This window comes from Chlorocebus sabaeus, chromosome X (assembly GCF_047675955.1).
Source record: "Chlorocebus sabaeus isolate Y175 chromosome X, mChlSab1.0.hap1, whole genome shotgun sequence".
Classification (NCBI taxonomy): Eukaryota; Metazoa; Chordata; class Mammalia; order Primates; family Cercopithecidae; genus Chlorocebus; species Chlorocebus sabaeus.
The window spans coordinates 102,723,721-102,739,496 of record NC_132933.1 but is presented as its reverse complement, the minus strand read 5'-3'; the positions used below and the strand labels follow the sequence as shown (position 1 = coordinate 102,739,496).

The 15,776-nt window shown below is 40.5% G+C and overlaps 1 protein-coding gene across 4 annotated transcripts in view; it reads left to right on the top strand.

Moving 5' to 3' along the window:
- CLCN5 (chloride voltage-gated channel 5) overlaps positions 1–14,925 on the top strand; it is a 162,412-nt gene extending 147,487 nt beyond the window's left edge. For all 4 annotated transcript variants that reach the window (XM_007991720.3, XM_007991719.3, XM_037994925.2 and 1 more), the window contains 6 exons: positions 1,671–1,751; positions 2,020–2,562; positions 4,356–4,542; positions 5,816–6,214; positions 6,370–6,586; positions 7,813–14,925. In XM_007991720.3, coding sequence (XP_007989911.1) covers positions 1,671–1,751; positions 2,020–2,562; positions 4,356–4,542; positions 5,816–6,214; positions 6,370–6,586; positions 7,813–7,903 — 1,518 coding nt within the window. In that variant the 3' untranslated portion in view covers positions 7,904–14,925. The remainder of the gene's footprint in view (positions 1–1,670; positions 1,752–2,019; positions 2,563–4,355; positions 4,543–5,815; positions 6,215–6,369; positions 6,587–7,812) is intronic.
- Positions 14,926–15,776: the final 851 nt, after the last annotated feature.

The following is a 15,776-nucleotide window of genomic DNA, read 5'->3' as shown; positions in this document are numbered from 1 at the left end:
GTAAAAATATAATTTTATGGGGCCACCGTGTTGTATGTGGTCCATCATTGACTGAAACATTGTTATGTGGTGCATGACAGTATATGGATCTTTTTTTTTTTTTTTTTTTTTTTTGAGACAAAGTCTCAGTCTGTTGGCCAGGCTGGAATGCAGGAGTGTGATCTCAGTTCACTGCAACCTCCATCACCTGGGCTTGAGCAATTCTCCCATCTCAGCCTCTCGAGTAGCTAAGACTACCCGCACATACCATTATACCCAGCTAAGTTTTAGAATTTTTTTGTAGAGACTGGGTTTTGCCACGTTGCCCAGGCTAGTGTTGAATTCCTGGGCTCAAGTAATCCTCCTGCCTCAGCCTCCTAAAGTGCTGGGATTACAGGCATGAGCCACCACAACCGGCTAGTATTTGAATCTTAAATTTACTTTCTAGTACTTATTTAGACTTTCCAGTTATTTTTTCCTGTTGCTTTCATCATCAGTGGCAACCTTTTTTGTCTTATGGCCTTGTCAAAGTGGGCAGATGGTTGAGAGTAAAACAGACTTGAGAAAGAAGGGTGTAGACAGACTCTACTCTGCAATATAAAATTAAAGCAAACTAGCCACCCCTATTTTTTCTTTCTCTTAATTCATCCTAAATGTAGTCACTGAACTCCCCCTTCTCGAGTTGCATGTTGGCTGTCCTCATCTTAAATGAAAGCCATTGTAGCTAGGAATTTCAAAGCCCTTACAGCTAGCACCAGAGACTTCACTCTTTCCTCCCCATCATTTTCCTGAGCCATCCTACTCTCCCAGATAATCCAGTATGCTTATTTTGCCAAGGACCTTTTTATTCTTCAAAACTCATAATTTTGTTCAACTTTCTTTAAAATATTTCTTCTTCAAATCATCTTTCTCCATAGCAACCAGAATCCAATGAAAGGACTTGGTCCATCTGTTAATTTTGGTTTGTTTGCCATTACTAGTGTTTGTGATGTACATTTTACATGTACACACACACCTACACAGAGCTGGAGGTCTCTAAGTATCACTATTCTCTTTCTCTCTTTATCACTTTTTCCCTTTGGCTCCTTCTTCCTCTCCCACTCTCTCCTAGTCCCTTTCCTTGCCATATCTTAAGTCTTCTCTTAAAAATCTAGTCACCTCCCTATTTCTGTGTCCACAGGTTATTAGGCATGGAGTAGGACACAGGGGTATGGGAGACTCTAAATACCTATTGCATGAATTCTTGCAGCTGCTGAATAACTGTGAACCAATTGTGACTTCAGTTTTATGTCATTAGAGCCTTCTTGAACATCTCATTTAAAAAGCATTCCTTTACAAAGTGCTATATAAATACATCACTGTAAGTACATCATTTAAATGGTGAACAAATAGGTCTAGAAACTCAAATGCAGTTACTGAATTGGGAGTATGGGAGATGGGGGGCATAGTTTAGAATAAAGCACATGGCTAAATGAATTACAAAGGAAAGGTCCTCTTTACCTGGTCAAGCATGTGAACTATGCATGTGTATTCAAAATTCAGCATACAGTGTTTGAATTTTGTTTTTGATGATATGGAGCATATGAAGGTATTTTTAAATGTTCAGTAACTACTAACATTTCTTCTAAAAATGTGATTGAGTGGAGGAAAGCAGCATTATTCTATCACTAATTTTGAGTTTTGGATTGTAGGTCTTGTCGGCTGCAGCAGCAGCTGGTGTATCTGTAGCCTTTGGAGCACCTATAGGGGGAGTATTATTCAGCCTTGAAGAGGTAACAACTTTTCATTGTACAGCATGTGCATGTTTTTGTGTCAGGAACTTTGTACACTGCAGCGCAATAATTTTGTACATAATGTACAATATCTGTGTATATCCCAGTCCCTGAGTACTCTCCGCAGCTTGGTGCTTTACCATGTGACTAGAAATCCAATGGGCAGTTTTCATCCATGAGTTGACTCTACTGTCTGCAGCACAGCTTTTCACCTGAAACAGTTTCTACGTATTGACTTGAGTTTGCTTTCTCACCTTCTTTCTTCTAGGTCAGCTACTATTTTCCCCTCAAAACATTGTGGCGTTCATTCTTTGCTGCCTTGGTGGCAGCATTCACTCTACGCTCCATCAATCCATTTGGGAATAGCCGCCTGGTACTATTTTATGTGGAGTTTCACACCCCATGGCATCTCTTTGAGCTCGTGCCATTCATTCTGCTGGGCATATTTGGTGGTCTGTGGGGAGCGCTGTTTATCCGCACAAACATTGCCTGGTGTCGGAAACGAAAGACCACCCAGTTGGGCAAGTATCCTGTCATAGAAGTACTCGTCGTGACAGCCATCACTGCCATCCTGGCTTTCCCCAATGAATACACTCGGATGAGCACAAGTGAGCTCATTTCTGAGCTGTTTAATGACTGTGGCCTTCTGGACTCCTCCAAGCTCTGTGATTATGAGAACCGTTTCAACACAAGCAAGGGGGGTGAACTGCCTGACAGACCGGCTGGCGTGGGAGTCTACAGTGCAATGTGGCAGCTGGCTTTAACACTCATCCTGAAAATTGTCATTACTATATTCACCTTTGGCATGAAGGTGAGGAATTCTTTTGGGACTCAGTGGCTGCATGCGTGGCTGTGGGTTTTGGAGGGCAGAGCTCAGGTATCATACAATCCTGATAGCTCATATGGTGCTTTCAAATCCCCCTCACATTATTCCCCCACCCCTAAAGCCTCTTTTAGCCCACATGTTCTCATAATTTGCTAGACAGTTGTACCTCTATCTCAAATTGTCTAAGCCTTAAGCTATCCAAATGCCAGCCTCAGTGATGAAATTTTAGGAAGAATGTTTTCTCCTTTTCTGTGGAAAACATATTTTGCCACTCAAAAACGATGGTGAGGTATTTATTCCAGTACGTTTTATATTAAAATGATATCTGGCCAGCACAGTGTTACTCCTTATAGGGTGGCTTGAACCAGAGAAGTTGCTGGGATTCGACCATTTTGACTGCTAAAATGGCAATTTCCTGTGGTTCAACCCAATATATAGCTAAATATAGTTTTTACAGTGGGTATCAATGTTCAATTGTCAAGAAGTGGGATCCACTTCACAAGTTATCCTTAGTTAATATTTAAGCTATCAAAAGTGGACATCAGGCTGGCATGTTTTACTTTCAGTACCTGTTACTATTTCCATGTTTCAGAAGAAGCCAGAAAAGAAAATTTGTTGAAGTATTTTCCTCCTCCTTTCTAGGTTTTTGTTTGTTTGTTTCTTTTCTTTAGCACCCTAACTACCAAGTTACTTTCCTCTGTTCTCTAGAGAAATGGAGATTCAAGCCAGAAGAGATAGCAACTCAGTTTAGGCACCACTGTAATCTCTAAGATGACGCCATCCATCCCCTCAATACGGGGAAGGGATGGAGACCCTGGGAAGTTTTGCAGTGCTTCTTCAGTTAATTTTCACCTCATGCCTGCATTCTTTTGCTTAAAGGGAATTTGTAAACCATCAGAACACCAGATTCAAATGCATTCAAAAATCAAACACAGGCTGTTTAAAAAGAATCTGCTGTTTTGGTTGTCCTTATCATCATTTCCCTCTCTCAGTACAGAATATTAAGAATTTACTATAGTATCCTAGGAGTCAAGAAAAACAGTAGGGAGATAGATGAGCTTTCCTTTTTTGGTTAATCATGTAGCCATAGTCATGATCTCATTAAAACTTTTTGATTGTTTAATCTTTCTTGATATTGTTACAAAATAGACTGAAACTTCATGTGCTATATCCTTTTTGTGTGAGCAATGGGCTAAGATTCAATATATGAGCATGGTTATGAGCGTTCCATTTAAATCCCAGCACCAGTCTTCACTAAATCTTGACTTGGGTGGGCTACTTAACCTCTCTGAACCTTAGATTCTTTGGCATTTGGGAATAATAATACCTGCCTCCTGGGGTTATAAAGAACCCATGAATCTTGCATGTAGAGCATCCAGCATAGAACATGGTAGGTACTCAATAAACGGTAGTCATTGTTGATAAGAATTCAAAATTGGTGGAAATGTCTGCATATATGAGAAACTCCATCTATTTTCCTTTTTCTTTGGGAAAGGCCTAATTTCTGCCTCCAGTTCTGTGTTGGTCTGGAGACTTCAGGCTCTTGCCTGATGGACCCCGAATCAGGGTAAGCTTCTTTGCAGTCGTCCTTGCCTGCACGTCCCAGAGAACCTCTAGTCCCTGTAGTGTTACACAAATCTTTACAGCCACTTGCTAGCATAGTGCATAGTTAAATTGTCAATGGCCTGTTTGCTTTGCAGAGGGTCAGTCCTCCAGCCCTTGCCATGTGCCAAGCAATCATCATTTCTCACTAACCATCTATTGCTTTCTCTTCGCAGATCCCTTCTGGCCTCTTTATCCCTAGCATGGCTGTTGGTGCTATAGCAGGTCGACTTCTAGGAGTAGGAATGGAACAACTGGCCTATTACCACCAGGAATGGACCATCTTCAATAGCTGGTGTAGTCAGGGAGCTGATTGCATCACCCCCGGCCTTTATGCAATGGTTGGGGCTGCAGCCTGCTTAGGTGAGTAGTGTGTGCATTAATTTCAAAGAAGTTGCTACCCAGGTGACATACAACAGAAGAGTTTATTAAACACAATTAACTGTAGGAAAATTTAAATGCCCATCACTTTCCAGTTAAGTTTGCCATTTTCCAAGCACATTAAGAAAGCGTCTGATATACAGATGAGGAAACTAAAAAAATAAATAAATAAAAATCATAATAAAAAAGGAAGGGAATTCTACTCTCTCATACTGGGGAAATAATCAGAAATTTGGACAAAGATATCTGCACAAGAATATGTATCATAGTATAAGAGCAAAAAATTACAATCAACCTAAATATGCACATGAAGGACTGGTTAAATGAATTATGGTACATCCATATGATGTTATACAATGCAGCCTTTAAATATGATGTTAATATGTTTAACATCTTAAAATATAATGTAAATATGTTTAACATCTTAAAATATGATGATATATAAATTTGTAATAATATGCAAAATGTTCCCAACATAAAGTAGAGGGGGAAACACGGCAGAAAATTAAACATATAGTGTGAGCTCACTTATTTAAAAACGTATGTTTTTGCATAGAAAAAAACGTAAAAAAGTCATTCAAAATTTTTACTCTGCTTATTTATCAGCAGTGAGCTAATAGATAGTGACTTTCTTTTATATTTTCTGGATTTTCCACAGTGGGCATGTATTTTCTAATTAGGGAAAAGAAGCAACAGAAAAATGAAAGAACAAAGAAACAAGAAGGCATCTTGGACTGGACATGGTAGCTCACACATGTAATCCTAGCTACTTAGGAAGCAGAGGTGGGAGGATCGCTTGAGGTTAGGAGATTGAGACCAGCCTAGGCAACATAGTGAAACCCCAACTCTACAAAAAATAATAAGTTAATTAGGTGTGGTAGCATGTGCCTGTAGTCTCAGCTACTCAGGAGGTTGAGGTGGGAGGATCACTTAAGCCTGGGAGATGGAGGTTGCAATTAATAGTGATAACGCCGGTGCACTCTAGCCTGGGTGACAGAGCACAAAACCTGTCTCGAAAAAAGAAAGAGGAAAAAAAAAAAAAGAAAAAAGAAAAACAGAAGACTTCTTTTAGATGTTATTTTGAGAACTCTGAATCGTGTCCATTGTAACCTTGCTTTCTTGCGATCTCTGGAGTCTGCACGGTTGTAGGTGAGACCTCATTGTTTCTGGTAGGTCAGCTTTTCCTGGAAAGGCCCATAATTGTAAGAATCCTGTATTTTGCCTGCCTGAGTAGACTATGTCTATTTCTTTGCAGGTGGGGTGACTCGAATGACTGTGTCTCTTGTTGTCATAATGTTTGAACTGACTGGTGGCTTAGAATACATCGTGCCTCTGATGGCTGCAGCCATGACAAGCAAGTGGGTGGCAGATGCTCTTGGGCGGGAGGGCATCTATGATGCCCACATCCGTCTCAATGGATACCCCTTTCTTGAAGCCAAAGAAGAGTTTGCTCATAAGACCCTGGCAATGGATGTGATGAAACCCCGGAGAAATGATCCTTTGTTGACTGTCCTTACTCAGGACAGTATGACTGTGGAGGATGTAGAGACCATAATCAGTGAAACTACTTACAGTGGCTTCCCAGTGGTGGTATCCCGGGAGTCCCAAAGACTTGTGGGCTTTGTTCTCCGAAGAGATCTCATTATTTCAATTGGTAAGGATTTCAGAAAGGGGATAGTGGAATCCACTGTGGAACTCAATATGTATGCATGAAATGGGGGAAGACAGGGAAGAGGGGACTGGTTAGGAGCCAGAAGGATAGAACTAGCACGTCCATCTTCAATTTACTTTTTCTTTCTGTTTGAATAGAAAATGCTCGAAAGAAACAGGACGGGGTTGTTAGCACTTCCATCATTTATTTTACGGAGCATTCTCCTCCATTGCCACCATACACTCCACCCACTCTAAAGCTTCGGAACATCCTGGATCTCAGCCCCTTCACTGTGACTGACCTTACACCCATGGAGATCGTGGTGGATATTTTCCGAAAGCTGGGACTGCGGCAGTGCCTGGTTACACACAACGGGTAAGAAGTCTTGAGTGAAGGCAAATTGGATTGTGGGAGAAAAGAGAATGCAGAAAGAGAAAGAAGTAGAATCCAGTTTAAATGAACATTAGTAGCACTTTAGGACTTTTTGAAGCTCTGAGATGAAAGTGGATAGGTTTGCAAAATCATAATTAGTGTAAAAGGAGTTTGGGAAAGAACATGTGTTTGAGAGATATGAACTGCTGGTTGCATCTTATAAATAACTCAGTTCCTCCCTGACAAAGGAAACAGCTGTGTTTTGTGCATAGGCAGCACTGAAATTACAATAGCATCAGGTAGTAGTATATTTGCTGGGTGTTTGTTCCCTGCAGTCTCCTTGTTATTATTACTTGAGGATGAGAAAACCAAGTTTCAGTGAGGTGAGATTTATACAAGGTTCCTCAGCTAACAAATAGTAGAAAAAGGCTTTAAACACAAGTCTCTGACTGCCAAACCTAAGGCTCTTTCCTTCCTGGGATAGTTCTTATCCAGTAAAGGGAACCCTTCTATTTTTATTGGAAAAGAAGGGAGGTTGAGGAGAGGGGTGGATTTTTTCCCCAAACATGTTATGTTAATCCAGCAATTATATAAGAATTTCACCTCTGAAATTTCTAAATGATGTGACAGATGCCTTGCAGGATTTAAATCAATAAGGGGACTTCCCTAACTGGTTCATTTAACATCTACTGAATCCCTGCTCCATGTAAGAAGGTATTCCACTAGATTCCAGGGAGACACAAAAATGAATAAGACTCTTCTGTGCCCTCAAGGAGCATGCAGTGTTTTAGGGAAGGCAAGAACCTAGCAGTGATTATAGTACGATAGCAAAGAAGACAAGTGCCACTGAGGAGGCCTGCAAAGAATGTGTATGCTGTTGCTGTGAGGAGGGCAGAGTTCCTGCTGGCTCATAGAATCAGGGAAGGTGCTCTGGAATAGGGGCATTTGAATTGGGCTGCAGTAGATAAGATTCAGATATGTAGTGAAGAGTATTTAAACCAGAGGAAATCGCAGGGTCTGAGACCTAGAGGTAGAAACACTTGCATACGTTGAGGAACCCACACATCATCCTATTTGCCTGGAGCACATGTCCTACTCCTGTGATCCCATACTGGAAGGGCAGCTAGTGATCAAAGACAAAGTTGAAAAGGAGGACAAGTATCACCTTTGGGAATGCTATTTTAAGTACAGATTTATTTTTGTTGTGTTGTGTTGTGTTTGTCTTTTAGGCGATTGCTTGGAATCATTACCAAAAAGGATGTGTTAAAGCATATAGCACAGATGGCGAACCAAGATCCTGATTCCATTCTCTTCAACTAGAATCATAGAGTTCTGGATATAAAGCAGGAAGGACATTACAGACCATGGATATGTTTTATTAACTGGGTACCCAAAACACATTTTCCATATTTGGATGGTGAAGTCGCATTAGTGTCTTGTCTCTTTCCTACAAGTTAACCAGTTGCACTACATAATCTCTGGTAATTAATTTTCTCTTTAGGAGAAATTACAGTTAGGCTTCCGTGATGTTACATTAGGAAGATCTCATGAAAGAATAAATAAGATTGCTGTGGTTTAATTATATTTGTTTTTTTTTTAAGATTTTTTTAACTTAAAAAGTAGTTAGCCAATATGCAATCACTGAAAACTATGCAAGAAAAATTCCAGCCGTCCTGACCTATAACCTGTAGGAAACTGATGAAAAAGTCACTCTTTTGGGATCTAACTGTTGTTACTGGAAGACAAAGTGTAAACTAAGGGGCTTTGCTTTTTCAAACCAGAGAAAGGAAAGCCAGAAGGAAAAGAGTAATGGTATTTTCTAGACTGTGAAGATTCAGTTCAAATGTTTTCCTTGTTCCTGTTACAATATTTAGCATTATTAGTTTGTTATGTATGTATGTTTATGTTAATTTTAATTTTGATTATAAGACAATGCTGCTTTGGTTAATCTCTTCTAAATGAATTTAGAGAGATTGACTTTTATAGCTTGCTTGTTCCTGGTACTCTTTTGAAGTGCACAAAGATAAGTTATAGAGCTTTCTCCTTGTCTGCTAAAAGGGTAATTTTCCAGGTGGCATTTGTTAGCTGGTACACAAGGACTTTGCCATGAATTTGTTAGTAGCAAGGAATGATTTCTTCCAGCTTCCTTGAAATGAATAATTAGTAAACTTTTAAGCAAAGTCAATGAGTAGGAGTTTCACATTTTTGTGAGGTCCTAACTAATTCTCTTACCCAGATGCCACCTCCATGAATGATGGTGCTTTAGGCTTCTGGAATATGTAAGAACAGCAAAGGGAACCAAGTCTAGACTGAATACTGGTAAACCAGGGAAGATTCAGAACTGCATCTGCATCCTCATGCATTCCTTTGTAAAGACCACCAGTACTAAAATAACTGGACACCTCATTGCACCTCCCAGCGATAAGTACGTGTAGCAGGCCAGTGTATTGTCCCCATGAGCATGAATTAGGCTTGGGATACTTCCAAATATATTCAAGGTGTTGGAACAGGATAGGCAGCTGTGACTCCTGCAAGAGTCCTTAGAATTCTAAATAAAATGCAGAGCCATCCTAAGACCCAGGAGTATGGACAAGGCCTGGTGACACCAAAGGTGCTTGTATCCAATTGAAAAGGTGCCTGTCTCAATTTCATACCACCTTTATTGCAGTTAAAAAAAAAATCACACTCTGGGGACACTTGGTGGAATTACAGAGCCACCATCATCATTCTAACCACTATTTCATTTTCTGTAATTTTACCTATGTGCAATTACTCCCCCTCCATTCTGTTCCACTTCTTATCCTAGTACCAAATCCTCTGTTTGGGGCTGAGCACTGCTCCTGGTTAATCATTCCTACTACAAAAAAATAACTCCCAGGCCTAGTTAAATGGTAAACCAAGGCTCAGCAGTCTCACAACACGTGGACCAGAGGTGACACACAGCCATTTTCTTTGCCATGTGGCCCCGTTGCTGCTGCCATGCCTCCATTTCCACACTGGATGCCTATGGCAGTGAGATTTCACTGCCGGGGTAAGAGTTCAGCCTGGATCATTTTATAGCTCTGTTCCGAGCACTTCCCACCATCCTTCCAGCCCAGAATCGGTGGTCATTCTGCATATTCCCACCAACCCTCTACCCCCAAACACTTCAGTGTACCTCATTTTAAGAGTTGCTGATCCCTGATTCTAGGACATTTTTACCCCTAGTTCTTATCTTTCCAAAATCTGAAATTCCTTTTTTGGCTCAGAACTGGGTAGCCAAGGGTTATTTTATTTTTATCTTTAAAATAATCAAGGCGGTCGCTAGAGTTTCTCCTTGTGAATAGATCACTCTAGCACTTTAATGAAAAAGAAAAAATCTCTCTGGGATATGTTATATCATAGTCATGGCTCAGTAACTATGTATTTTGTCCTTTCCATGCCACTGATTCCTTCATATGAGACTATTTGACTGACTACCCTGTATATTGTGTAGAAATCAAAGTCCTTATCTGTACATTTCTGGTCCAATACCTGTCTTATTAGTTGTCCTTCCCCACTAAAGTTTGCAAAACAGAAAATGTTACTATTTCTGGTATTTAATGACAATGAAAGGTTTGGTCATATTTCATAGTGCAGTAGCGATAAGGAGGGTGTCTTAAGTTTGCCTTTGTGTTTCTTCTGGGCTTTGTTCTTGATTTTAGACAGATGAGCCAGTGTTAAGGTGCTACTTCAGAAAATACATTCGAGAAATCAGATAACACTGTGCCAAGGTATACTTTGTAGATGCTAAGCACCAATTGGCCCTCCAGAGAATGACAATATCCCTTTGATACCTCACTCCTGATCAATCTCATTCATTAACTTCAGCTTCTCAGGAATCCTTGTAGCTTACATGCTAGAAGTAGCTATAGTATATGGTATCCACTATACATCCAATCCTATGGTTTGGCTCAAAGTTTGGCTAATTGCGGCTAGAGCTCTCAACTGCTAGCTCAGCACCTTGACACTCTGTTTCTTGTCTTGTGGAAAAGGAAAATGTTCTTTCTGCCATTGCCACTTTAACAGTTGGACATGCTTAAGCAACAAATACAGCCAGTACAGAGAGGACTGTCAGTAGCATCAAATGGCCACATACCTCAATGGCAGAAGACTAGATGGTTTGTGATTTAAAAATTAATGAGTCCAGATGAGACTATTTTGGTATTAAATGAGAAAATTGCCTGACACAAGGGAAGGGTTTACAAAAGAATGCCAATTAGTGTTTCAACGGAGTTAGGATTTTCCAAGGAAGAGTAGCTGGTAGCCATCCAGCCATAAAATGAATGAGAGTCTATAGATTTATAAAAGTGAAACTACTATATTTTGTATCTTCAAATCTTCAATTTAAAGAATTTAAAGAACCTGAAACAGTTAATGCGTGATTCGTTATATTGAAGGGAAAAAACAGGGGACTGATAATACAAAATAATGGCAACTTTAAAGATCATTTCTACTTGGATGTTTGGTTAGAAACATATTCCAATGCTCTCCTCTTTCTCTGGCCACAGCATCCTGGCTCAGCCCAGCTGTGGAGTAGAGGTGGTAAGATCCACAGAACAGATATCCTCTGGTAGATAAGCTGACATTGATGATACTTTGAATTTGCCAGCTGGTGAAGCAAACGATTAATTTGTGATTGAACTGAAAAGCAGTTGAATTGTTTTGGCACCAAAGGCTGAATCTAAACCCTTTACAGGAAGAGCAGAGCATAGTATACATTTCTTAGCAAATTTTCAATTCTGTTTGAACATGATGAAGTAACCAGGGCTTAGTGAGATCTAAGGCCATGAAGTAATTCACAACCAAGATCTTATGAATGCATTAAGGTGTGAGGGGGCAAATATGTTTTCAAAAACTTCGTGTGCAATAGAGTCCATTATAGAAATTAACCACTGCTGTATGTTTTAAGTAGTTTAATCACCTGTTGCGGTTCAGTCTTGATTTTCGTTTATTTTACTAAGTGATGAGTAGGAAGATGTACTTGTTATCCCACACTATCTCTTGTTTTGTTTTTGTTTTTTTTAAATAATGAACAGTGCAATCTTTGAAGTTGAGTTTTTAATAATGATAGCGAAGACAATGGTGAGAACTTGAAACAGCTAACATATTTTATATTGCCAAAGTACTTACTGATGACTGACCACACTGTTTTGTGAGGAATTGGGTCCCCTACACTGGATCAGAGCCAAATGCAAGCCACCCATCAGTTCAGAGGAAGCAGGAGAACATCTTTTGGGTGGTTCATAGAACGTTGAGCTCTTAAAAACCCTGAGAAAAATTAGGAATTTAGAAAGTAAGTGGGAGGTAGAATATTGAGTCCTTTTTAAAAAAAAAAAAAAAAAATTAGATGTCTAAATATGTGGTCTGAACTTAAGTGTCCTAAAACTTTGATTTTTTTTTTTTTTTTTTTTTTTTTTGAGAAGGAGTCTTGCTCTGTCGCCAGGCTGGAGTGCAGTGGTGCAATCTCAGCTCTCTGCAATCTCTGCCTCCCGGGTCCAAGCAATTCCCCTGCCTCAGCCTCCCAAGGAGGTGGGACTACAGGCGCACACCACCATGCCCGGCTAATTTTTGTATTTTTAGTAGAGACGGAGTTTCACCATGTTGGCCAGGATGGTCTCGATCTCTTGACCTCGTGATCTGCCCATCTTGGCCTTTCAAAGTGCTGAGATTACAGGCATGAGCCACTGCACCCAGCCAAACCTTGATTTTTTTAGCCACCTCTGGGATTGCCTGGGTTCCCTTTGGAGAAGAAACTAAGAGTTATAGCCATGGAAAAAGCCCTGGTAAGAAAATATTTGAATGGTGTAAGATGGTGGAAGGAAAGCCATCCCACACCCCTATAACATGTTCTGGCCTTTATAAACTGCTTGATCGTGTGCCCCAAGGGGAAAAAAAGTCAAGTAATCCTCCAAAGGCCAGGCTTTCTACGAAAATGAGTGGTTCAAAGCAGTGTTTGGCTCAAGGGCAGTCTAGTTTTATAGATAGGGCCAACCTAAGACATCTGCTCATGAAGAAATGTGGTATCTGTTGCCATTTCCTAAACTATAAGGTTTAGATAGATTGTCTTGAATTTTGATAGCAATTTTTTTTTAAATATATATTTTTGCCTCCTCGTATGTCCTTATTATATATATATATATATAAAAAGTGAGAGTTCCTCAGATCAGAGCTCAGGAGCTGCGTCAATTTGAAGTTCAATCGGTGTAGTTGTCCTGAGGTGATCGCTGACTCTGCTCTGTTTCATATTTCAGTTGCTTGCTCCAAGGAGAGAAGTTCTGAGAACAATGGCTGTTAGCAACTTTAAGTTACTCCCCAAAAGTTTGCTGGCCATATTCTCATTTCTAAACATCTGGATCTGGGTAAAGGTTTGAATAGATAGATGTAGGGAACAAAATTGGTTTTTCCATGGTGTAGTCTAATTTTGCCAAATCACCCAAGAAAGAAAGTATATGACATGTGGAGTTTGCATTTCTTGGATAGGACCTATCAGATCACCCAGCCCAGTCTTGCAGTCATAAATTCCTACCTCTTAGTTCCTGCCAAAGGGCCTTCAGCCTCTGTGTGCACACTCATTGAATGAATGCTTTGCCTAAAATTTGGCCTTTTGAAGAAAAACAGTATGTAATAATATAAAAATATGAGAGTTAAAAAAGAAAAGATCTCTGCCTCTCCTCTCTCTGCCTCATCCACCTTGCCATTTGTCTTGTTCTCTTTCTCTCCCCACACCATGCCCTGAATTCAAATTTCTCTTTGTTTTATTACAGGCATGTTGTTTTGAATGTGGACTTTGTGGGAGGGAGATGATTGTTCTGAGAACAGAAACTGGAAGATACTTCTGAGTTGATGGGACCAGCAGGGCTTTGCTCCTCTGTGAGGGCCAAAGCCATTGATACTTGTCGGGGGTGATGAGGGCTTTAGCATCTCAAGGCAGACATATGAAGTATTTACTGCTAAACTGTATTACCTACTAGTTCAAATCTGTTGGAATTCAGGGACAGTCTAAGATTTGGTGAGTGAAATGCCATCTGGCAAAATTGAGAAGAGGGTGTGGCCTGAGAGGGGAATGTTCAGCCTCAGTATCACATTAAGGGTACCTCAAAATACATGGTCCTTCCAGCTTGTTCCTTTTCCTCCCTCCATTTCACTTTGTCCCCTCTTCTTCCTTTCTGTCCCATTGTCCTGCCTTTTTAGCACTCAGCTTTTTATATAAGTATGTATTTCCTTTTTATTATGTATTTGGTCCTTTAGGACTATGTGATGATTAAGAATTTATTCCATTCAAGATTTTAAAATTATGTGTTTAATATTTTGTTCTCTTAAACTGTCTTTTGAAGCTATGCTGCTAACCAGGTATAGGCCAGAAAGGAGGTGGCCCTGTCAGTACCTTGGTCACATCAGCTAAGGGGGACAGTGATGTCATGTGGGTGACTCTTCTTCATTTGACCAAGGCCAGCCTCCTGCTCTTACCTCTGCCCATTCATTTCTGGCTATGGGAAAACTACCACCTGTTGGGTGAGCCAATGAGGCCAGGAAGATCAGAGGGGCTGGGTTACAGCCCATGGGCCACTATTTGAATTTCTCTGTAGTAAGCTCTTTGTAGGGCTGGCTCCAACTGCAGTAGCCAAAGAAAACCTGTCTGACTCGACATTTTAATGCCTGAGAGTTGGTGAAAGTTCAGCTGAAGCTAATGTCTAGACATCAACAGTAACTAGGCATCCAGAAAGTAGCTTCAACCAAAGCTAATAGAGCCCAAGTTTCTGCAGGAGGTTTGGTGCTGAGCTGTCCTAGAGCAGTTGTTTATCTGAGTGTTGCTATCCCTTAGCCATGCTTTCTTGGCTTTGTTCTCGCCTGTTCTTAGGCATAGCCTGAACCAGAGCTATGGCTCACTGCTCGCTTTAGTCTACTCCCTAGTCATGTGGAACAACATAGTCTAAAAAGGAAGATGTGGACTAGGGAGTTAGGAGACCTGATTTCTATTCCCTATGCTTCTACTAACTAGCCTCGAGATCTTAACCGCTCTGTGCCTCAGTGTTCCCATCTGCAAAATGGGGATAGTGTTAATTGCCCTACCTACCTCACAGGGTTGTTGTGAGGATAAACTGAGACAATGAATTCAAAGTACGTTGACAAGTAAGTGCTATGCAAATTGTAAGAAATGGAAACAATCATGTTAAAGGCAATGGAATGGACATTGGCAGAAGGGTTAATGGATTGTCCAGCCCTTTCTCTGTGTGGCTTAAACCCAGGTCGCCATTGCTTTATACATTTCCACTTAGCACAGATTTGTAATTATGCATGTAATAAAGCACAGCCTTATCCACCCTGGTGTCTGGTGTGTTTTTAAAGACCCCAAACTTGGTAGCTATTGATTTCTGATCAGAAAACCACAGGGGCAGAGTGGAAGGCTCAGGGGAGGGTAGCATAAAACACAACTGCAAACCCCTACTGGCAGGCCCACTGCTTTAAAAGATTTATTAAATACTTATTTTCACATTTACAGACTCCGTAATACTCTTTACCGTAAGGAGGCAAATGAGAGGCAGCTTGCGTTTTTGGAAATGTTCCAGATACCCAGATACCTCATTCATTATGGCTACTTAAATGTTCCTGTCTCATACATTGGTGATACTTTCCTGATGATGTGAGAATTGACTGGGAGTTGTATTTTTCTCTCTCTTTGAGCTCTTAATGATGTAAGGTTGCAGGCTTTGACAGGCCTCTTGCCTACAGCTTCTTTGTACAAGGCAGAGGATGGGTGACCAAAACGGTCCTCCCGTGAGTACTAGGATTCTTAGTACCCTCTTTATGGTGTATTGGGATTAAAATGTCTTCTGTGTGAAATCCTCTGAAGTTACCCTGTAGATTAAAGTGGGGTGAGCTATGGGGAGGTTGTTGTATCTGCAGACATTTTCATGCCTTGCTGGAACACGGAAAGCTACACTTTGAAGTACAGCTTTCCTACTTTCTCACTCTATTTTTCCTGTGTCTGACTCCCCTACTCCCTCCTGCTCTTTGTTAGCCAGACAGTACTAGGAAGACAGTGTACCATGTATCCAAGTTTTACTTTAAGAATTTCCCTAGTTGACATTTGATCACACTTGCACTGGTGTTGACTTGATTTCTTGTTGCTACTGAGAACTTTAATGACCTTGGCCTAGTTGGTATCATTTCA